The 24,906-nt window shown below is 37.8% G+C and overlaps 1 protein-coding gene across 3 annotated transcripts in view; it reads right to left on the bottom strand.

The window, feature by feature from the left end:
• oxr1a (oxidation resistance 1a) overlaps positions 1 to 16,248 on the bottom strand; it is a 179,802-nt gene extending 163,554 nt beyond the window's left edge. For 2 of the 3 annotated variants that reach the window (XM_058376858.1, XM_058376860.1), the window contains exon 1: positions 15,973 to 15,998. In XM_058376858.1, the coding sequence (XP_058232841.1) occupies positions 15,973 to 15,983 (11 nt within the window). In that variant the 5' untranslated portion in view covers positions 15,984 to 15,998. Of the gene's footprint in view, positions 1 to 15,972; positions 15,999 to 16,134 lie in introns of those variants that run through there. The other variant, XM_058376861.1, reaches the window with a different exon arrangement.
• Positions 16,249 to 24,906: the final 8,658 nt, after the last annotated feature.

Genomic DNA, 24,906 nt, shown 5'->3' with positions numbered 1-24,906 from the left:
AAATAGATAAGATAGAGCAATCAATCACAAAGATGAGGTTTAGTTTTATGGAACTATACTGGTAGATCTTGAGCACTTTTTGCCCATAAAATGCACTTTTACTTTACTTTTACTTTTAATGTACTAGGGTTGGCTGATATTATAATTGCTAAACAATTACAAGCTGGCTAGAAGCAGCTCAATTTTGAGAAATATCTTTGAGATTCATATATATGATATGATATTTTGGTCAGGGTAAAATCCATCAACTTTCATTCCCATGCTGACCATTCAACAAACCTTTTGTAACAAAAGCTTTTCAATCTGCTATATCCAGACCCCCAGGTTGTTGTTCTTAGAGGCAGGCTACAGAAATAAAGCAATAAACTGTACGGCACAAAAGACATGATGAATCGATGTTGGATGCGCAACCGATTTCTGGGCAGCACACACAAGATATCAGTCATTAAATACTATTGGTTGCTTAGCAATGCTATAAAACTATGCTTGGCTATCCGGCAAAAGTATCAGTGTAACCTGGTTTGTACCGATCTGGACCTCAGTGACTCTCCAGTTTACTGCGTCGCAATCAAATTGCTCATTGATTTACAAATGAAAACAAACAAGAGCAAGCTGTAAACGGATGGGTTTAACCAGTTGTCAGCCATCGGGCCGTTGTATCCGTACCACAATCGTATAGTGCAATATGGTCAAATTTATGGACGGTAACAATATAATTAAGTCGAATATACTTTGATTAGATTGTACTACAAGTATACCATAACATTGTTCTGAGTTTAGCATGATACATTTTAAGGTGCCATATATACATACTAAGCTAAATATTGCATAAAATTTTATTTAGTTTAAATAGTCTAGCAAAAATATAAGGGATGTAGAGAGAGAAAGAAAAGAGTTAATAGCATCGGATTCCGGTCTGGACTCGACGTGGAGGACATTTTTATTACAGCGAGATGACTGACTACTTTTTCTATATTTTCCAGGCACCTTGTAGTTGAAGCAAAAATGACATGATGTCAGTTGATGGCTTCTTTCAAACAAGCCTCTGATTTAAGCAGGACCTCTGACACGCTCTCCAAGGCGCATTCATTAAAATGAATAGAGCTTCGTTTTCATCGTGAAGGAATAATTCAGCCAAAAGGATTGAACCTGACAATAAATGAAAGAGGGCTGGGAACAGTGAGTGCCATCTTTATCCTCAAACATTTTTAATTAAAAATGTTATTGTATCTGCGTCTGACTGGTTTGAGCTCATCCTGGATTCAGGCAGTACAATAGTTTGATATGTTATTACTTGCAGTATGTAACACATGTTGTACTTATTGTACATCGCTGGTAAATTCTTGATTCTGATTGGTCAGAAGATTGATGAATGTTCTATAAAAGCAAGGTTCGCATAGCAGTTCCGGATGCAGTGCTTTATATTAATGCACAGATTTTAATATGATTTACACAGCCCTATAATAAACAAGCAAACAAAAAGTTATTTAACAAAGAGAAAAATCTTTAGGGTGGAGAACTTAAGTTTTACTGTTTCTCTGTAAAATGGCTCACTGTGGGTTCAATAAAGAATTGAATAAACATAAAAATGGTTTTAATTAAGTGATTAAGAAACAGAATCGGTGTACAATTAAATATACATATTTATGGTTATTTGGCCAATCACTTTACTAACAGCAATCTCAAAGACTTTTTGACTATTTGCTAAATAAAAAACAAAAATTAAACATAAAAAAGTAGAGAGTCTCAGTCATCCAAGTGAGGTTATCTGGAAGTTTAATCATGTCAACTGGATTTCTTTTTAATTCAATAGAAACATTTCACTACTCATCCGAGCAGCTTCTTCAGTCTTATGGAAGTGGGCAGGATTCCACAAATTTGTATCCTCCAGGGTCACGGATCCTCCTTTCCCTGCATAGACTTGTTAAAGGAACAAGGAGAGGTGACAATGGGAGGAGGTGCTAGGAGTAGGAAGCCGTTTAGGATGTAACGGCCCCAGAGAAGGAGAGTAAGGGGAGTGAGTATTGAAGTATTAGGGGTAATGATCAGCGAATGTGAGAATGGATAGGAGAGTCCTTAGTTGTTGCTTTCCTGGTGGATGTGTGCAGAGGTCTTGATCTTCTTGGGGTTGGATGAGAGAGCAGCATGGAAGACTGTTAACTCTGTTGAGAGAAGTATTTTCTACCTGGACATAGATGGCCTTCTTCACTTCTCTCTCAAACTGTATTATTCATCCGGATGCCCTTTCATCCTCTTGTGATGCTCTAGTTCTTGTGATGAACTAAAGGAGTAGAAGCTTGTTCAGTACACAGCTTTTCATGTTGCTGTGAAGCCATGACTGGACTGCCACTGGGTGGTGGTAGCTCAAGTGGTTAAGGCTCTGGGTCGTTGACTGGAAGATCGGGGTTCAAGCCCCAGTCACTCTTGGGCCCTTGAGCAAGGCCACCAACCTCCCCATGCTCCAGGGGAGCTGCATCATGGCTGTCCCTGTGCTCTGACCCCAACCCTCCAAGGATGGGATAAGAAGAAGCTGCTCAGATGACTAGTGAAATGTTTTGACTCAACTTCCAGATATCAAAAAGTAGAGAAATGCTAAAGAGCTGAAAAGAGATGCAATAGAGGGTTATTAAACTGATTCAAAAACAATTCAGTAAAAGAGTCAAGGACTAATTAATGCTTTACTGTCAGAAATAGCACAACTCAAGTCCGCAGTAGTGGAAGATAAAGCTACTGGGTTTGAAGCTAACTGTCTGTGACGGCAACCAAGACAATCACACAGGCAGGAAAAATTTCATTCCGCATTAGCTAAAGCCAGAATGCACATAATTGTCCCTAATTAAATCAGTGAGGTTCACCGAGTGTCCATGAATCTTATTCTGCTGCATGGATCATTAGGTTTGTCCAGCTGTGGATGTAAAATCCTCTCTTTTCTGTCTCGGAGGCTGCAGACGTTGGTTCCGTTGTTCCTCCTCAATCAACTGGCAACGTTTACAACAATATTATTATTATACGAGTCCAGAATTCTATCTTCATACATGCCTTTATTCATGAAACTCATGTCTGGTAACAAGTGTAAAATTTTAGCATTTTAATCAGTACAAGTAACAATGATAACGTTTATATAATATTACAAAAATTTGTTGATTTAATATTATACTAAAAATTGCATTGATCATTCAAAAAAAAAAGTTCTAAAAGCTATAAATAAACAAGAAACTCATTTCAATAAAGCAGTTTTACAGTTTTTCTTTTCCCTTGATTTCCTTCCTCCAGTCATCTTTAAGAATTAAATGCAATTTTGAAAAAGAGCATAAAGTTACAAGGATTAAACTTAAAAAAAATTAAAAAATAAAAATAATTAATTTTAAAAAAAAGAGGAAAAAAAGGATTTTTTGTTCATCAAGCCATAATATTATATGATTACATTTTTATTATCAATCTAAAAATTTTAGGGTAAAATATGAATCTCATTATTTGTGAATTAGTCTGTAACAGGCATCTGAATATACTGAATGTTTATACCTCTTACTGTTTAATAATAGTTCTTTCAGTTTTTGTAATATTCTATGTTTAAACTATAAATATGTATGGTACAAGACAGTGGTGAGGCCGGCCATGCTGTATGGTTTAGAGACAGTGTCACTGAGGAAGAGACAGGAGTCAGAGCTGGAGGTAGCAGAGCTGAAGATGTTGAGGTTCTCTTTGGGAGGGACACGGTTGGACAGGATTAGGAACGAGTACATCAGAGGGACAGCTCATGTTGGACGTTTGGGGGACAAAGTTAGGGAGGCCAGATTAAGAAGGTTTGGACATGTTCAGAGGAGGGAGAGTGAGTATATCGGTAGGAGACTGTTGGACATGGAGCTGCCAGGCAGGAGGGAAAGAGGAAAGCCAAAGAGGAGGTATATGGATGTAATAAATGAGGATATGAAGCTAGTGGGTGCAAGTTTAAAAGATGGTGAAGAGGGGCAATAGGTGGAGAGATATGACCCCTGAAGGGAAAGAAGAAGAAAGTATAAATATGTATGATTTTGAGGATTTTCAGGTGGTAGTAAGGCACAAATCTGTTTTATTTATAGTTTTGTCAGTACCTTCTGTTCAACAATACATAATTTACAGTATGTCAATTTGGATTTGTCCATAATTTTAATGCCAGCATCCATTCTGGGAAGCATATTTCTCCGGAAAAAACCCTATACAGCAATACAAAATCTCTGACCAATATGTTTTATTCAGACATTACATAGAAGCCTCCCTTGGAAACCCTAGGACATAAAATGTCAATGAATCCGATGGTTACATGAGCTAGATCACCAACAGAACAACCTTGCCCTTAACCTTCTGCACTCACTCCATTTCCTCCTTCAGTCAATGGTGCAGCTTCTTATATTTCCATTCAGTAGATCTTGCTGCCATTTGTGATTTCTACATCTACATTTACTGGTTCGGCAGACACTTTTATGTAAAGTGAAACTGAGCTGAGGCGCTGAAGTCTTGGCAGTGCTGGGACTGGATTTCCGGATTTCCGATCGATAAAACAGCTGAGGCATGACTGCATAGCTTTTAAATCATCAGACTTCTGTTTTCTGCTTCTTCTGTCTTATTATTATGACGTCTTGTTGGTTCACCAGTACTTATCTGTCTGGATCGACATGTTTGATAGGATTATTGCTTTGTTGTTTTCTCTTTTCCTTACTAGTTCCTTATATTAGACCTTGTGTCCAACACAGTCTATATAACAGTTTGCATAGTATGTCAGCCAGACTGAGAAGAAAAACTACTGTAGCAAAGCTGATCAACTTTAATATAAATCTTTCAAATGAGAATGCCAATCACATGCATTTATTTACGTTTTCAGGCAGCTCCTCTATTTATTTTTTTACAGATATTGTGCTATATATATATATATATATATATATATATATATATATATATATATATATATATATATATGACTAGCACATATTCCTAGGCACATAATACCTGCCACTTGCACAATTTCTACTATTTGCACTTCTGGTAGATGCTAAACAGCATTTCCTTGCTATGTGCCTGTACTATGCAAGGACAATAAAGTTGCATCTATCAGGCTAGACACTTGATAGTCTAGAAGAGAGACATTAGGTCAGAAATGGGGGAGATTTCATGGACTATCCACTCTGGTCTGAGATTGTGGCTTGTTTTTGGACAAGGTTGTCATGTGACGCAACTAAAGGAGTAGCAGCTTGTTCAGCCCACGGCTGTTTATGTTGCTAAGCCATGACTGCACTGCCACTGGGTGGTGGTAGCTCAAGTGGTTAAGGCTCTGGGTTGTTGATTGGAAGATCAGGGTTTAAGCCTCAGCACTGCCAAGCTACCACCATTGGGCCTTCCCATGCTCCAAGGGTGCTGCATCATGTGTGCTGATCCCGCGCTCTGACCCCGACCCTCCAAGGATGGGATATGTGAAGAAGGAATTTCACTGTGCAGTAATAAAGACAAATAAAGCCTACTTAACCTAACTTAGATCAGGTTCTAACCACTTGGTCAAGTTTTATGATGACATCATAGTAGTCAAAGTTCATCATGGACAGTGACAAGACCTCATTCTGGGGCAAGAACAGCAGTCTGTTGGAATGTTGACAAAACAAAAGACATGACTGTTAACTTCAGGAAGTCTTACACTAATCTTTTCCCCTGTTAAATGGCACCACATTGAAGTTCTTTGGTGTTCATTATCTGGACAACCAACACCAGCTCCCTCAGTCCAGCAGCATCTCACTTCCTCCAGCACCTCAACAAGGTTCATTCCTCCACCCATCTTCATTACATTCTATAGAGGAACCATAGATATTGTCCTGACCAGCTGTGTCAGGTTTAAGAATTACAACATCTCCAAACCCAAGACCCTGCATGAGGACAGCTGGCCGCATCATCGCATGGCCTCAACCCCCTGTTTACCATTCATGCAGCATCTGCAATGCCTCCAGCATTCTGGGCAATCCCTCTCTCCCTCCCACCCCTCCTATAATCTATTTACCCCTCTGAGATCTGGAAGAAGGCTCTGAAGCAGCCGCTCAAGGACAGCCAGGCTGGGTAACAGCTACTACCCCCAGGCTGTCAGACTCCTTGCTACCGTGCTGCCCTTCTCTGCACACATCATCCTGGCATCCAAGTAACACCGTCCAACCTACTGCCCACACACTGTTCATATACTGCTCTTTAATACTTTGGGCTGATTCATTACAGTATTGCAGTGTCACTTGAAACGTCATTCATCTCAGGTTTCATTGCAGCACTTAGACATTTTTTTACGTTTAGAAGTTCATTCCAGTTTACTGTAATGTCTGATAGTCACTTTACTGCCCATCGTTGTACATACCTTCACCATCACCCACAACCACTCTCTTCATGCTTCCTATTTTGTCAGCATCATACATGCAACTTGCACCTAGGGTTCAAAAGAAATGCTAATTCATTTCCCTGTGTACTGAAAACTATATAAGGCAGTGATGATGATAAATATCGACTTGAGGAGATCTGTGGAATCTTGGCGATGCTGGGGGGCAAACCTGGCTGTTTCTTGCCCCTGTCAATCACAGTGATGCTAGCCAATCAGGAGCTCATGTATGAGGAAGAGGGTTGATCCTTCAAGTGTTTTTTACACTGTCCATTGATACAGCATGAGGAGCAATTGTGGATGGTTGGAATCCCACGTCTCAGAGAAAGCATGGGTTAAAATTGGCAGGTGACCAAACTGAATCAAAATGAATGATCAGAGATGTGGTTCTTTTAATAGATGAGGACTGATAGATACCAACTGCTGGTAAACAGCACTCAAGAGTAGCCATGTCATATGAGAGCCAGAACAGTGGGCGTGGAGTCAGTAAGAGCCGATCCAGATATTCATTACAATACATTGTTACTCCTGCGCAGACACACTTGTTGCGATTAATTATTAAGTGCACTTCTTAAGAGATTGAGGAGTGGGATTTCCATACCAATACCACAGCTGATTTTGCAGGAGAGGTTGCAGAGGCTGATAGGCTGAGTCTGGATAAAGTATTGATAAGAGCTGCTCTCCTCAGGTTATATTCACTGTTCGGCAATGCTGCAGTATAGAGCACTAACATTATAGCTTATCATTTTATAGCGATTTTTTTTCCAGCCTCCATTTTTAGTTTGATTATTAGAAATAGAGTACTGTTGTAGAGATAGACAAATCTAACCCAGGTTTATGGGTATGTGCAATATGACATACAGACAGACAGACAGACAGACAGACAGACAGACAGACAGACAGACAGATAGATAGATAGATAGATAGATAGATAGATAGATAGATAGATAGATAGATAGATAGATAAACAGACAGCTAGGTAGATATGCAGACAGATAGATAGGCACAGACGGACAGCTACATAGATAGATATATGACTGGATGCATAGAAGGATAGATAGATAGATAGATAGATAGATAGATAGATAGATAGATAGATAGATAGATAGATAGATAGATAGATAGATAGATAGATAGAGAGATTAGACAGACAGATAAATAGACAGACAGATAGAGAGATTAGAGATCATATATATATCGATCAGATATATATAGAGATTAGAGATCAGATAGACAGACAGACAGATAAATAGACAGACAGATAGAGAGATTAGATATTGATAGACAGACAGACAGATATATAGAGATTAGAGATCATATATATATCGATCAGATATATATAGAGATTAGAGATCAGATAGACAGACAGACAGATAAATAGACAGACAGACACACAGACTGATAGATAGATAGATAGATAGATAGATAGATAGATAGATAGATAGATAGATAGACAAACAGGCAGCTAGATAGACAGATATATAGACAGATTAAATAGACAGACAGACACATAGATAGATAGATAGATAGATAGATAGATAGATAGATAGATAGATAGATAGATAGATAGATAGACAAACAGACAGCTAGGTAGATATGCAGACAGATAGATAGGCACATAGACGGACAGCTACATAGATAGATAGATGACTGGATGCATAGAAGGATAGATAGATAGATAGATAGATAGATAGATAGATAGATAGATAGATAGATAGATAGATAGATAGATAGATAGATAGATAGATAGATAGATAGATAGATAGAGAGATTAGACAGACAGATAAATAGACTGACAGATAGAGAGATTAGATATTGATAGACAGACAGACAGATATATAGAGATTAGAGATCATATATATATCGATCAGATATATATAGAGATTAGAGATCAGATAGACAGACAGACAGATAAATAGACAGACAGACACACAGACTGATAGATAGATAGATAGATAGATAGATAGATAGATAGATAGATAGATAGATAGATAGATAGATAGATAGATAGATAGTATATTGCAGGTGTCACTAAATGCAAAATCAGCTCTGCTGTTTGCTTTTATTTTTTCTTTTATTTCACTCTCAGGTCTAATGAAACTAAAAAGGATTTCTAATTTTCACTTTAATAAAGTGCCATTATTTCACTTTTTGGAGAAATGTAAAACTTAGTTATTTAACCAACATAGATTATGAGACTTTATTCCCAACTGGAAAATCCTGATAAAAAAAAAAAAACTCCAGTAAATCCAGTGCTCCTAAGCTGGTCATTAGGCAGGCAGAAGTGCTTTCCGAACTAGACAGTCAGAGTAGATGGAGTCAGCAAAACGTCAGTAAAGAGCCTAGAGCAATGAGCAACTCTGGACACTGTCGGTTCGACTACAATACGAAGAGACAAGGGCAAGAATTCATCCTGCTGACTCATTCCAACAAATAATATTTTGCTGACAGAGACAAATGCTTCTTGGGGGCAGCGTTCTCCAGCACAACTTTGTTCCAAGAGGCTTAATCTCATCTGGGGATTTGTTGACAGTTGAGCAGAAACCGGGTTCATGTCAGGAAAAGTGACACACAGAGAAATGTGTGTTTGCACAGCACTTAGTTTGAGTCTCACAATATTTAAAACAAAACCTACAGCGCAGAAGAACAATACAGGAAGATCAATTAGCCTTGATATTGCTTAGAGTTCAAAATATCCCATTTTAAAAATCTGAACTAAAAGTGAAACATTTTCTAAAACATAGAACGTTGTGTCTCTGTTGTTTCAGATTAAGGATGGGCGATATGACAAGATCATATGATACTAGTATATGCAATATGTATAAAGAAGTTTGCTAAGCAACAGTGTCTTTAAAACAGTATGCTAGATAAAAAAAAATATTTATATACTGTTCATAAATGTAAATAAGTTAACACTGAAAAAGATGGAAAAATAGGGACAAATGTAGGGAAAAATAGATACATTTTTAAAATAAATTAGATTAAAAATAATATTCAAGAAATTTATTTATTTATTTATTTATTTTACAAACACAATATTGTCATTGTGAGATTGTCAAATAAATAAATAAACTCATCACTGTCAAGCTGCCATTGTTGGGCCCTTGAACATGCCCCTTAACCTCACCTGATCCAGGGGTGCTATAGGGGGATGTCTGATAGATAGATAGATAGATAGATAGATAGATAGATAGATAGATAGATAGATAGATAGATAGATAGATAGATAGATAGATAGATAGATAAACAGGCAGACAGACAGACAGATAGATAGATAGATAGATAGATAGATAGATAGATAGATAGATAGATAGATAGATAGATAGATAGATAGATAGACTTGTTTTCACACACACAGATAGATAGATAGATAGATAGATAGATAGATAGATAGATAGATAGATAGATAGATAGATAGACTTGTTTTCACACACACAGATAGATAGATAGATAGATAGATAGATAGATAGATAGATAGATAGATAGATAGATAGATAGATAGATAGATAGATAGATAGATAAACAGGCAGACAGACAGACAGACAGATAGATAGATAGATAGATAGATAGATAGATAGATAGATAGATAGATAGATAGATAGATAGATAGATAGATAGATAGATAGATAAACAGGCAGACAGACATAGATAGATAGACTTGTTTTCACACACACAGATAGATAGATAGATAGATAGATAGATAGATAGATAGATAGATAGATAGATAGATAGATAGATAGATAGATAGATAAACAGGCAGACAGACAGACAGATAGATAGATAGATAGATAGATAGATAGATAGATAGATAGATAGATAGATAGATAGATAGATAGATAGATAGATAGATAGATAGACTTGTTTTCACACACACAGATAGATAGATAGATAGATAGATAGATAGATAGATAGATAGATAGATAGATAGATAGATAGATAGATAGATAGATAGATAGACTTGTTTTCACACACACAGATAGATAGATAGATAGATAGATAGATAGATAGATAGATAGATAGATAGATAGATAGATAGATAGATAGATAGATAGATAGATAGATAAACAGGCAGACAGACAGACAGACAGATAGATAGATAGATAGATAGATAGATAGATAGATAGATAGATAGATAGATAGATAGATAGATAGATAGATAGATAGATAAACAGGCAGACAGACATAGATAGATAGACTTGTTTTCACACACACAGATAGATAGATAGATAGATAGATAGATAGATAGATAGATAGATAGATAGATAGATAGATAGATAGATAGATAAACAGGCAGACAGACAGACAGATAGATAGATAGATAGATAGATAGATAGATAGATAGATAGATAGATAGATAGATAGATAGATAGATAGATAGATAGATAGATAAACAGGCAGACAGACAGACAGATAGATAGGTTTTTACATGTAAACACACACACACACACACACACCTAGTAGGGCATATCTGCATTATTCATATGAAATACAATTGCATTGTTATATTCAATTATTCCTCAGCAGTGAACAGAGCGTACAGATTAATGAAAATAAAATCACAAAATGCTTTCATTAGCAGGTAGATTCTTAGCATGGAAGATGGAAAAGTACATCGCAATCAATAAGCTAATCATCCCATTTGGTTGCACAAAACCCCGTCTCATCTTCTTTCAGTGCTTCTTTATTCCTGCCCCGAACTGAAGACTGCTAACACAGCGAAAATCCAAACCACATCTCTCATGTACAGGTCAAAGAAGCCCAGAAAAAAAAAGACAAGGTTTATCCTAATCGCACATGTACAGTGCTAAGGCAAAATTGACATGCATGCTTGCCTGCTCTGACCAAATGCACACTTTCATATAGGTCCATTATATATGCAGGAGGCAATTAGGATGCAGTGACCCAGGGCAACAGAGGCTTGGGTGGCTGGAGATTAGCGTGCAAATCCCTCTCTAATCCTGATGCACCGCTTCAGTCATGTTTACTGTCCTGTAAAAAATGCTGCTGCTCTCAAACAAACTGTGCACTTCGACTTCACTAGTTACGGCTGCTGGGGAGATGGAGGAAAGAAAAGAAAAAAAAAAAACGGTGATGCTAATAATCACAGACAGGTCATCCGTGGAATCGCCAGCAGCTACGCAGTGAACATCCGCGGATGCGTCGCTGTTTATAGCAGGAGAGCTTAGAAAAGAAAAGAAAGCCCAAAAGGCAAGCTAGCTAAGCTGGAAGTGAAGGAACAGAAGGTTACGGAGTTCAGAAAAAGGCAGGAAAGTTAGTTATCAACTACATCGATGTCTCAAACACTGCTGCAGTTTTGTATTTTTCGAGATAAATCAAACACCACATGCAAGTGCAGCAATAATCAAATATATATTTAATTAATTAAGGAATAAACCACTTATGAGGCATGTTGTTATAGGAAAATAATCAGTAAAGGGTTAACTAGTTACCACGCTTATTATTTTCCTGCTACAACTTTTCACTATGGTCTGATTACGAGGAGCATCAACATCAATTAATAATAATATTTTATCAGTGCATTAATAAAATGATAATAAACCTGTCATTTGCCTTCAGTCAGAGCTGCTGCATTAATTAAAAATGAATCAAAACCTTTTGTCTAGCCAGATCTTAAAATATATCATGTAAAATAACATGATGTGATTCCAAGCAACTGAATAATAATAAATAAGACTGGAAGCCATACACCGATCAGGCATAACATTATGAGCACCTACAGGTGAAGTGAGTAACACTGATGATCTCCTCATCATGGCACCTGTTAGTGGGTGGGATATATTATGCAGCAAGTGAACATTTTGTCCTCAAAGTTGATGTGTTAGAAGCAGGAAAAATGGACAAGGCTAAGGATTTGAGCGAGATTGACGAAGGTCCGAATCATAATGGCTAGACCACTGGATCAGAGCATCTCCGAAACTGCAGCTCTTGTGGGGTGTTCCCGGTCTGCAGTGGTCAGTATCTATCAAAAGTGGTCCAAGGAAGGAACAGTGGTGAATCTGCGACAGGGTCATGGGCGGCCAAGGCTCATTGATGTATGTAGGGAGTGAAGACTGACCCGTGTGATCCGATCCAACAGACGAGCGACTGTTGCTCAAATTGCTGAAGAAGTTAATGCTGGTTCTGATAGAAAGGTGTCAGAATACACAGTGCATGACGGGTCAGGGCTGTTTCGGCAACAAAAAAGGGGACCAAGACAATATTAGGCAGGTGGTCATAAAGTTATGCCTGGTCAGAGTATGCAGTGATTTTTCTCAAATCATCTCTTAGTCATTTAAAAGAAAAATAAAACTACCTCCTTCTTCACTTCAGTCAGCATTTTCTATCCTTGATTGTTTTTTTCCCTTTTAGGTTTAAAGGCAAGCGCTTATATTTAAATACAGCACTTGAGATGCTTTCCAAAAAACTTCAATGCATGTGCAACCCATCCCTGAATACATACAACTTTCTTTGTGTAAATATTGAATTTAATTAGTCTGAATCCTGGCCCATGCGACCACACGGTGTTAAAAGACTAATTATCTCCTATGTAAATTTGTAGAACACAATTCATCTGTAAATATTGTGAGGTTCAACTCTGTACGGTTCATCGCAGAGCATCACACACACACACACACACACACTCACCTAGGGACATTTTACCGTAGCCCATCCACCTACTTGCATGTTCTTTGGGGAGGAGTGGGAGGAGTCTAGAAAACCCGGAAACAAACCAATTCAGACACCGAAGCAATCACTACCATTGCTTTTCATGAGACACAAAAATTTGTTTAAAGTTCAGACCTGAACCTATTGAACCTACTAAAGCCACGCACTAGATCCATTTGTGGGTCCACTTAGCTACCCATCTTTCCACATGCAGTACTCTCTCATAAATCAACGTCTGCCTAAGAGCAAAGAGGCATTTTAATTACGCCTTTCTCATAAAGTGAATCGGTCGGCTGATTGTCCGCATAAGAGAACAGATCGGGTTTGCAAAGATCGGAATCTGATTGGGTTTTATTAGCCAGACGAGATTCACTTATGATGTATTTGCCTTGGCAGATGCTTGTTCCTGCTGTAACACGCTCCGTACATGGACGCTGTTAAAAGGGGGGGTAATGATTATTTATTTTTTTATATTTTTTTTTAGCACTTAACAACCAGGGCTTCAGGCACCCACTTAAAAATAAACTGCTCCCACTTAAACGTAGAAATATCAGAATCCGCCTTCTGTCTGCTGGAGTGAATGCCCGGGGCAGCACTGGGGCTATTTCTGTGTTCATGCTGGTGCTTTTCACATCTGGCTCTCACCAGATGTTTGTTTGCTTATTCAGTTCATGCATCCGAGGTATGGGACAAAATTCAGTGCAATTGTGTTTTTAAAAAATTTTTTTAAATCATAGCTTCAAGTTAAATGTTAGAATAAATAATAATAATAATAATAATAATAATAATAAAATGCAAAATAATAGGATATCATGAATCAAGTGCTATTTTATCAATGAATGTTTAATCCAGCATACACATCAACACCGCCGTCCGTCCTCTCATACATTACTAACCATCCGAGTTGATATCCGGCTTCAACCCCCAACCGCATCGTACAGTCGCATTTTAGATGCTAGCTCTACACCGTCAGCCTCCGAGGTGTGCAGGGCCTCAGGGAAAAGCGCTTACACAGCAGCGCAAGGTGAGACACCAGCCAACACAGCAGTGCGCTGGATTACAGCAGAGCAAGCAAGGGTTTCGCTCTTTCACCTGCTAATCAGTCACACTGATGTGAACAGTAAAGTTTTTATTCGGAATTCATATCACGCTTCTGTGATTCGGAGGAAATGGCAGTAGATGCAAAAACTACAGAAGCTGGTATTCGCTGCATCACTGTTGCCATCATCATTAATAAAAATTGCTAAAAAACCTCTTTAATATATTACTACAGATATTATACTGCAAAACTCAAAACATTTTATACTTAAAGTACGCTTAAAAGGCCCTAATATATTATTATATCTATTATAATTGCAACCTCACTCACTTTCTTTAACAGCTTTATTTACTCGGTGATGTGGAGGATCCAGAGTTTATTCCAGGAATACTTGGCATGAGGCAGGGATACACCCTGGATGGGATCATGCACACACACACACACACAAACACACACACACACACACTGTGCAACTCAGCCCACTGCAATAATACAATAATAAAGCTATTACATATTTTGACTTAAACTATACAGATGTTACACACTTTCTCAGAATTAGACCTTTTATAATGACCGGAGACTCACATTCTGAGATATTCAGGTGTAATACAATAACAGTAGATGGATCTGTATTTGGTTAGACGTGGGAATGCCAGCACTGTCAGTGTGATCTGTTTAATCTAGACCAAGCTATGACACTCATTATAGGTCTCAGTCAAACCCGTGCACAGTTGCTCTTTTTGTTTGTACCTGTTTACAATAATAGTTCAAAAATGGTTGTAATTAGTAGGTTATTTAACACACAGCCACCCTGACCAGGCAGTTACTAAGGATGAATGGACGAATGGTGTAAATCACAAGCTGCATATTTGTCCAGTGAGCAAAGTGTGAGGGTTTCTGGGTTCCCGAAAATGTCATTCTCAGATATGACAAAGATCAGGCACAAAGGAACTCTGAGCACGAGAGCAAGAGAATCTAAACAAACAGAAAATCTGCTACTGACTTAAGATTTGTCCATATTTGTCCACTAGCCATGCATTTACATGTTGACTAATCTGCTGTTTCGTTATCCATTCACGAGAATGTTTGTCTAGAAAACTTGTGACTAATTGAAAGTCTATGAGTTTCCCCGTATTTATGTATTTCGAACTCGATTATAATCAGACTGGAGTGAGTCATCTGGGCCATCTGCTTGCTTGGGTGTGTATTTATTTCTTGGCGTTGTAGCGAGTGTGCCAACAATATGCAGCTGCCCTAATGTTTATGAAGGAAGAATAAAATGCACAAATTAGCTAATACCAACACAACAAACAACAAACATAGTCAATGCAAAGTAACTAGAGGTGAATGCATTGCAATGCATGTTGAGAATCATGAACGTTTATCTCTTCAGCTTCATATCTGGACATATCTTGCTCGAGGCTGCGTTGAAGAGTAAAAACCTGTGCGTATTTATGTAATGAGTCCGGATGCACACCTCAAGACTTGACCAGATGCCATGTAAACATTTCTGGTAAACTTTTAAATAGTGTGCCTCCTATTTGTATAAGTTTAAAAAAAAAAAATACATTTATATTCTCTTTTTATTTAAAATCAGATATTCACATAATAAATAAATAAATAAATAAATAAATCCAATACATTATTATAGATACTAAAACTAAACACACATGCTAATCTGTTTAAAGCTGAGAACAAACAAACAAATAAACAAACAAGAAAACCTAATGCCGTCTGAAAACTCCCAAAGCTACAATAAAAGAGTAAATAATAACACTGCGGAATATTTATAAACTTCAGCTTTAGCCAAACAAACCCAGGTTAAAACGATCTCGTGGAAAGTTGAGGGTGATGAATGAAACCGAGCACGAGCTGTGTGTTATTATACCTGCGCGTCATTCAGGTGCACAGTGCGCGAGCTGATCCGTCACTGTCCCGCGGTGTGACTGTGCATGAGTTTCAGCAGCCCAACTTCCACTGTCCAAGCTCGCCATCGTTTTTAACACACATAAGGAGTAAAAGGGGGGTGGTGAAAAATGTGGCTACTTACGTTCACTCCATGCTTAAAGGAAAGCCGCTTGTCCCGCGCCGGTTATTCTAAACAGGAGCCGCAGCTTCACCGGACGCGCGAGACGTGCAGAGTAATTTGACCTTCTCAGTATAGACTGTACCATCTGCGTAGGGAAAGGGGGAGGCTTGGACCATACCAGCTTGCTGTATCTCGACTTTTTCCTCTTTCTTTTTCTGCAGGAAGTACCTATTAACGAGTATTTTTATATTTTTTTTTTAGAACGGTTATACGACTGCATTTTTTATAGGTTTGGGTTAATAAATGATTTATTAAAATTTATGTAAGAATAAATAATAATAAAAAAAGTATGATATGAATCCATTCATGGTTTAAAAAAACCCGTAATGTTTCTCAGTCCACAATATCCTGGGGGAAAAAATGTGATTAATTACGACTGATAATACACTAAAATAAATTAAATGGTGTATTACCTTGTGTTTGTGTATGCATTAACTGCTGCAAAGGTTTGTTCTGTACACTAGGAGGCGCTGGTGAGCACAGGTGTACATCACACACAGGTGAGAACTCACACGTTTTTACCAGCAACTAAAAGTCTCCATGTCTAAAGAAAGACAAAGTTGTTTCTTTCACGATATAAATCCTTGCAAAATAGCTAATCTGTGGCTGAATATAATGATCTAGTTTCAGATTATACCAGAAGATAGAAATTGTTTACATTTTTGTGTAAAAGTCACTCATTTAGATAGATAGATAGATAGATAGATAGATAGATAGAGAGAGAGAGAGAGAGAGAGAGAGAGAGAGAGAGAGAGATACTTTATTCATCCCATTGGGAAATTTACAACTTTCAGCAGTATCTACAAGCACAGGTAATAAATAAAAAAAATCAAATAAAATAGAAATATAAAAAAATACTAAATACCTCAATTTAAGGGTACAAAATGTAGCAAAAAATATAACAAATAAAATATAATAAAATAAAAAATAACAAAAAATACAAAGTACTAAAAATTGAAAGGTACAAGAGATAATGAGGTAATGTGCAAATATTGGGTATGTGCAAAAACTGCATGTTTACAACGAGTCCTGTGCAAATCTGAGTGTACTGGAGAGTCTTTCAAAGTCAATCACACAAGACATATGTTCGAGTAGATTGAACACTTGAGCATGATCACAGCTGTATTATAAAAGTGTAGATAGCAAGATTACACAATTTTTGTGTAATTTACAAAAAGGATTTTGGAAAATTTCAGCTTCATATATCCATTATCGTCATTCATTCGTTGTCAAGTAACAATAATACACACTTCAACACCCTTGACAGTATGCCAGGGAACCATGAGGTAGGAAACCGACATGGACACTGGGAGAACATACAAAGCTACTGTACATATAGACTTTATTCTGAGCACAGGATCGTACCGTGAAGTCTGGAGCTGTGGAGCGACAAGCTACCTATTGCAGATATTAGTCCTTGATATCAAGTTTGCATCCATGGAAAAAAAGTCATTCCACTGTAGGAATAATTTTTAGGGGCCTTTTCTAAAAAGTGAAGCCTAACATTAGTGACAAGAATAATTCTAATGCATCACACATTGCAAGGTTAATAACTAACTAACTAACTAACTAACTAACTAAATAAATAATAAATGATAAGCTCATCGTCCTTCCATCCAGTTACTTAACATTAATATATTACATAATTTAATCTGACACCCTTTTTGTTCCATGTTTGGTCAAAATATCTTTTTATACAACATGCAATTGGGCAACATTCTTGAAATATTGACTTTCGCTTGACTGAAAACGAGTGTGGAATGAATCCCAGTAGTCACAGCCTTTCATAATCCAACTACAAACATCCTCATTCTTTTCCTATTTATCTTCAGATATCACACAATATCCAACTACACATCTGTACCTGGTTGCTATGGTGATCCAGTCCAAAAGAATCTAGAAAATCTCCTCATCTGTGATAACTAGTACTTAACTAGTACTTAACAAGGAGGAAGAATCTCTAACAGCAAGGACATGGTTTGATGAAAGGAGCATGAAAGTGTCCTTGAACATTCCTTCATCATCATCTGCATGATTCTGAGCCTCAGGGGTTAACCTTGTATCATCAATAGAGCAATGTATATTTACATGTAATATACAGTATGTATATGAACCACTGTAAAGCATCTATCATGACATACAGAGGTATGTCACGTGTAATAAACTCATTAAATACCTGTGAGGAGATATTTCTTTATCATTTTTTGGAAGGAGACTTCAGGGTAAGCACATTGTGACAGAGGTGTAGATTTAGGTTTTAAACCTTCTAACATCTCCAGGACAGAGGAATTTACATTTTCAGGGTTTATTGGCAAAATTAACCTCACAAGAAAGAAAAAGAGAGACTAGTAGTGAGGGTTTTAATATAAGTGCCAACTTGTTTAGTGGACCTTCCACAACATTATTCTGGATTCGTGGATAAGGATAATGATCTCCTCATCATGGCACCTGTTAGTGGGTGGGATATATTAGGCAGCAAATTTGTCCTCAAAGTTGATGTTAGAAGCAGGAAAAATGGGCAAGTGTAAGGATTTGAGTGAATTTGATGAAGGGCCAAATTGTGATGGCTAGACCACTGGATCAGAGCATCTCCAAAACTGCAGCTCTTGTGGAGGTGTTCCCGGTCTGCAGTGGTCAGTATCTATCAAAAGTGGTCCAAGGAAGGAACAGTGGTGAACAGGCGACAGGGTCATGGGCGGCCAAGGCTCATTGATGCACGTGGGGAGAGAAGGCTGGTCCGTGTGATCCGATCCAACAGATGAGCTACTGTTGCTCAAATTGCTGAAGAAGTTAATGCTGGCTCTGATAGAAAGACACAGTGCATTGCATCTTTCAGCAGGACAATCAACAAAAAGGATTTCGGAAAATTTCAGCTTCATATATCCAATATCATCATTCATTCGTTGTTAAGCAACAATAATACACACTTCAACATCCCTGACAGTATGCCAGGGAACCATCAGAAACCAGACGTGGACATAAGGGGAGAACATGCAAAACTACTGTTCATACAGACTTTATCCTGAGCATAAGATCGAACCGTGAACCCTAGCTAAAAGCAAAAATGGTTCAGGAATGGTTTGATGAGCAGAACAATGAGTTTGAGGTGTTGACTTGGCCTCCAAATTCCCCAGATCTCGATCCAATCGAGCTTCTGGGTACTCCAGAGTGTCTGAGCAATTGAAGGTTAAGGGCCTCGTTCAGGGGCCCAGCCGTGGTGGACCTGGGACTCAAACCATTCAGTAGTCCAACACCTTAACCACTAAGCTACCATATCACCGCTGGCATATCACATGACCCCATTGTTCAATGTTGCCCTTTTCCTATAACATTCCCCTGCTTCATGTTTTATTCCTTACATAATATATCATTTAAATATACATAACACTTCATCATGGAACATTACAAACACTTACACTTCATAATCACATAAAACATTTCCCCAGGCTGTGATTTGAGACAATGGTGCTATGGGCAATAAGCCTATGAATAAGAATGAGAAATTCTTAAGGGTCACACAAATAATAAATTGTTTTATGTCTCCAAAAAGTTTGCTTTCTGCAAAGTCATGCTTTCCAGAGGAAATTACTGCATGTAAAAAGGCACCCCAAGGCACTGAGTGACACGTTTCATGCGTAAATAATATTTACATAACCTGGTCAGGAACATGGGCATCAGAAAGATAGTTTGATAGCTGTGGCTTTAAAGCGAACTGCTCTATTTTCCTCCTTCAAGGTGTGGCTTGTCGTTTTTAACAGTCTTTATAGATCATTAATAATCAGTGATGCTTTATTAAATATTATCATGCTATGCCTGAGACCCTGGCCCTGAATCAATATTTCCCTAGGCAATTTATAAAAGAATATTTTTCCTGGGTTATTTTTTTTATTTTCCAGCTTAATTCAGTCTGCATTCCATATATCATTTCCTTCAAGCTTTCAGACTAAATGAAATAGCCTTGATGAAATCATTTGCAAATTATCATGCAGTAGGGTTTCACGAATGCAGCAGTAAAGTCTCCAATTCACCAACCGCCATGTTTTGTAGAGGTTATAGGAAACCAGAGAACCTAGAGGAAACACATCTTGATATGACACAACTCCAGGGTGGTGTCTAGAGTTCAGATTGCTGTCTGAGTTTTTATGTTCTTTATGCCAATGTGAGGTTTCCTCCGGGTTCTCCGGTTTCCTCCCACAGTCCAAAGACATGCTTCTAGGCTGATTGGAGTCTCTAACTCAACATTTTGGCCTAAAATTGCTGTAACAATGAGCAATAATCACCTGCCGAATAACAAGCTAGCCTGAGAACAATAGCAGATCAGCATTAGCAACAAACTAGCCGGCTAACATTCGTAATAACTCTAATGCTGACGTCTTTCAAAACAGCTATTTTTAGGGTCAATACATGATTAATTATTAAGCAATGTCGGTATATGAACTGATCTAAAGCCAACAATGTTCTAAATTAATTTAAAAATCGAGAAAGGGGAAGTTTACAGCGTGCATCTGTGTCAATCTGAGGTCACTCCTTTAATGGGGAAGGAAGTGGTAGTTGAGATGGTTATCCCTAGTTTTATGTTGAGGGGGTGTATGGGATGGCTGTAGCCAGGGAGTTACACCTCAAACCCAGCACGAGTTCAGCCTAGGTGTGACCATGTCCATACTATGAACTGATTTATTCAAACAGGGTGAAATAGTTTCTCCAAATAACACTTCATTTCCTGCTCATCAACTGACCGTAGACCAGATCTCCAACATTTCTAAACACCAACCATTTCACAGAAGCATCATGACACCCCACATGCAATCCACACCCACCTCTCAGTCACCAAGAAGAAGAAGAAGCGTGGCTGAAAGTGCCACAGTTTTCAGGATCAGAGATGAAGACTTGTTATCGCATTGATTGATGCGAGAGTGTCAGTGGCCAGAGATGGAAATCGATGAGCACTGTGTGGAGTCCCATGAGCGATGCTTCTGATGCTGTCATACCGCATGAACCTGCTGACAGGCTTCTTATTTAAGTCAGGGTGTCACAGGATGGATGGAATTGAAAAGTGTCACCCAAAAGTGCTAAACAGCGAGCGCTAGCAACGGCTGAGCATGCATTATTCAAACAAGTCATGCTAAATGGCGCTCACATTTGTCATACATCCTGGTTAGCTACTGCAGTTAAAAGAACTTTGGAAAGAAACCTTTTTCAACCTCCTCCGCCAAATAATCCCCCATTATTTATTTAGATCCTAGCGCCTCGTCACCCCGGCTGTGCCCGTTCATGTGTGAGTGACATTTACGTGTAAAACCGCAGGTGTAGCCGATGGTGTCCTTCTCCTCCTTTATCTACACAAACCCTACCTTTACTCTACCCTGTGAGAACAACATTATCACTGACAGTACAGGAGAGATGAGGAAGCAACAGGGTGCCAACATTAGCCAAAAGAGATGACCTTCTAGAAGTGTGCCTCGTCACTTCTGCCTCGGATTCGTCGGACAGACACCGACACTTGTTATTTCTCTTCATACTACACTATTTGAAAACTATTAAAATACACAGATGGCATTTGAATTAGACAAGGAGCCCGTGTTCTCAAATGTCAGGCTAGGCCGGAATGGCATAATACATCAGTGGATGAAAATCCTCTCTATAAGCTGCTTAGAATAACTATAAAGCACACTGATTTTAGTCTCTGGCGTGATCCTTTGCCCAAACAATATGGGAAACCATAACTAGAAGCTAAAAATAACTAACAGCATACTGACAGTAAATAGCTCTTACATTAGATCTCATTCTTACTATCAAACATTCTATTACAAAATTTCTGAAGCCGTCTGATGCTGAAAAAGTCGCACGACTTCACAGAGATATGATTATTAAGAAATATAGTGATGTTTGCAAATGGAGTCAGTTGAAAGTGCTGATTTCTCCTTTGAGCTTAAGCAAAAGTTTAAAGTTTTACATGAAAACAAATCTCAAACCCTATGAATTTCATTTTTAACTCTACACAAGTGATACACAAGTGATCGAACATTTCTAGTGTGGAAAATTTCCAGCGTTGTCAGTGAGTCACCCCAGGAGGATATGTTCGTATGTATTAAATATAATTGAAATAAATCTCAATAGCAAAAAAATTAAAGGTCGGTGGTTCACAGTATACATTAAATGGACCTTTCACAGTTCATCAAATAAATTAATAAATGAAGAAATGAATGAATGAATGAATGAATGAATGAATGAATGAATGAATGAATGAATAAATAAATAAATAAATAAACAAACAAACAAATGAACAAACAAACAAACAAACAAACAAACAAATAAATAAATAAATAAATAAATAAATAAATAAAAATCAGAGACATGATTAAAGTTATCCAAAATATCAAAACAAAAATAATAAAAAAAACAAACAAACAAACAAAACAAACCTGAAAGTAATCTTTCCAAACTGCCATTAGTCACCAGAATTTGGTTGTATGGTTGTTGTGTTCCTGCCAAATGAAGGACATTATGTCAATGCAAAAAAGTCAGTTTTGGTCTCCTTAGACCAGAAAATGTTTTCCACATTAGCTGAGTGGCTTTTTAGCTTTTGTTTCTTTGTGAAGTGTCCAGGAGACGATCTTTGAAAAACTTTTCATATCTGAGTTGAGAATCTCACCAGTTCCTTCAGAGCTGCATATTGGTTGCCTTTCTGATAAATGCCCTTAGTGTAAACTAATTATGCCATTTCTGGCTGCTGTTTGGAAAAAATAAATCTAACAATATTAATTTTTGGTCTCACCTTAATGGGACCAGTGTCAGGATTTTGCTTCCTACTTGAAAACTGGGACTTTCTCAGTAAAAATTTCTCCCCTCTCTACGTCATCCTCTGTATATTTTGGTGTTCCTCAAGGCTCCATTTTGGGTCCGTTGTTGTTTTCCAGTTATATGCTTCCTCTGGGTACAATTTCTCAGAAAGATTTCCTATCACTGCTATGCTGAAATTTTATTCACCACTTAGGTCAAATAGCAGCAGTCCTGTTGGGTCTCTCTTTAAATGTCTTGAAGACATAAAATGTTGGATGTCTAACAATTTTCTGCAGTTCAGTTTGCTCTGTCCTTGAGGTCCAGTAAGGTCCTTTTTCTTCTAATACACATAAGCATGCCAAACATCCTGGAGTTATTGGTGATTCAAAAATGCACTTTTTAATAAATATATTAGCACTGTAAGGTCTCTAACAAATTTAAAACAAATTCTTTCTATGAAATTCCTGGAATCTGTGATTCATGCTCTTATTACAGCACAGTTGGACTACTGTAATTGCCTTCAAGCTGCCTTATTTGTGTGGCTAAATCTCTGTTTTGTCTTGCTCCACAGTATATTATTAACCTTCCTCACCCTCACTCTTATATCAGAATGCTAAGATCTTGTATTCATCTTTTATCTGTCCCTTATTGTTGTATTAAGACAAAAGGTGACCAAGAAATTCTGGTGGTTGGTCCAAAACCTTAAACAAGGTCTTATGATGCTATTTACAATGATGACATTATGTACAACATTTTCAATCATCCATTATTGTCTTTAAACATGCTTAATAGATCAAATTTGACTTGATATTATGGGCATTTTATGTATATATTCATGCCATAATTACGTCCATTATGTTTAGTTCCTGGTTGCAACCACAGTCATACACCACATTATACTGTATTGTTATCTGCATTACTGTAATCACTTCCTGTTTCTGCTGTATCATATTGCATGCATCATAAACCTGTATGGTGTTCAGCTTATTGCACTTATTAAATCATTCTTATTCATCTATCTTAACTTATTGCACCATATTTCTTTTATTGAATCTATGTGGAAAATGTCATAAATGAAATCTGATATTTGTTTTAAAATGCAAATAAATTGAACGGTCCCTTAGCTTTAAAGAACATAAGCCCTCCATCCATTATCTATACCTGCTTTATTTCTAATTAGGGTCACGGGGGTCTGCTGGAGCCTATCCCAGCACACATTGGGTGAAAGGCAGGGGTACACCCTGGACAGGTCACCAGTCCATCGCAGGGTCACATATATAGACAGACAACCACACACACACTCACACAGGCAATTTAGAATTACCAATCAACCTAATGTACATGTTTTTGGACTGTGGGAGGAAACCGGAGTACCGGAGTAAACCCATGCAGGCATGGGGAGAACATGCAGACTCCACACAGAAAGGCCCCTGTCTTTTCGAACCCGGAACCTTCTTGCTGTGAGGCAACAGTGCTAACCACTAAGCCACCATGCTACCCACCTAAGCACTCCATTCGGTTTAATAGGAATTTCAAATCACATCACAATATTTGGAGAAAGGAAACTTCCCTTTTCCAAAATAATACTGGTGAGAAATCAGCTCGGGGGGAAATACACGAACATCCGTGACTGCCGATGCCTTTCTGCGATAGAGTGCAACCTCCGTGGAGATGTTTTCCTGTTAACTGGGGATATCTGATGAACAGACGTACGAACAGGAAATGGGTTTTCATGTGCTCTTATGTTATCTCAATTACTGCTACATCTCATGCTGTCACCTCGAGAGAAGTGTGCAGCACTCTTCTGCTATTGATTTGGTCCTGATAGCTGTTCCTGTAGATTCAAAAATAACATTTAAACCTTTCTTTGTAAAAGGAGGAATGTATATATGGTGATATCAGCAGTCAGCACTAAAAGTATTGGCACCCTTCACTGAATAAGAATGAAATTTT

This window comes from Hemibagrus wyckioides, linkage group LG23, assembly GCF_019097595.1.
Source record: "Hemibagrus wyckioides isolate EC202008001 linkage group LG23, SWU_Hwy_1.0, whole genome shotgun sequence".
Taxonomy (NCBI): Eukaryota; Metazoa; Chordata; class Actinopteri; order Siluriformes; family Bagridae; genus Hemibagrus; species Hemibagrus wyckioides.
Note: the sequence above shows the minus strand (reverse complement) of the source record. Positions and strands in the feature narration are given on the sequence as shown.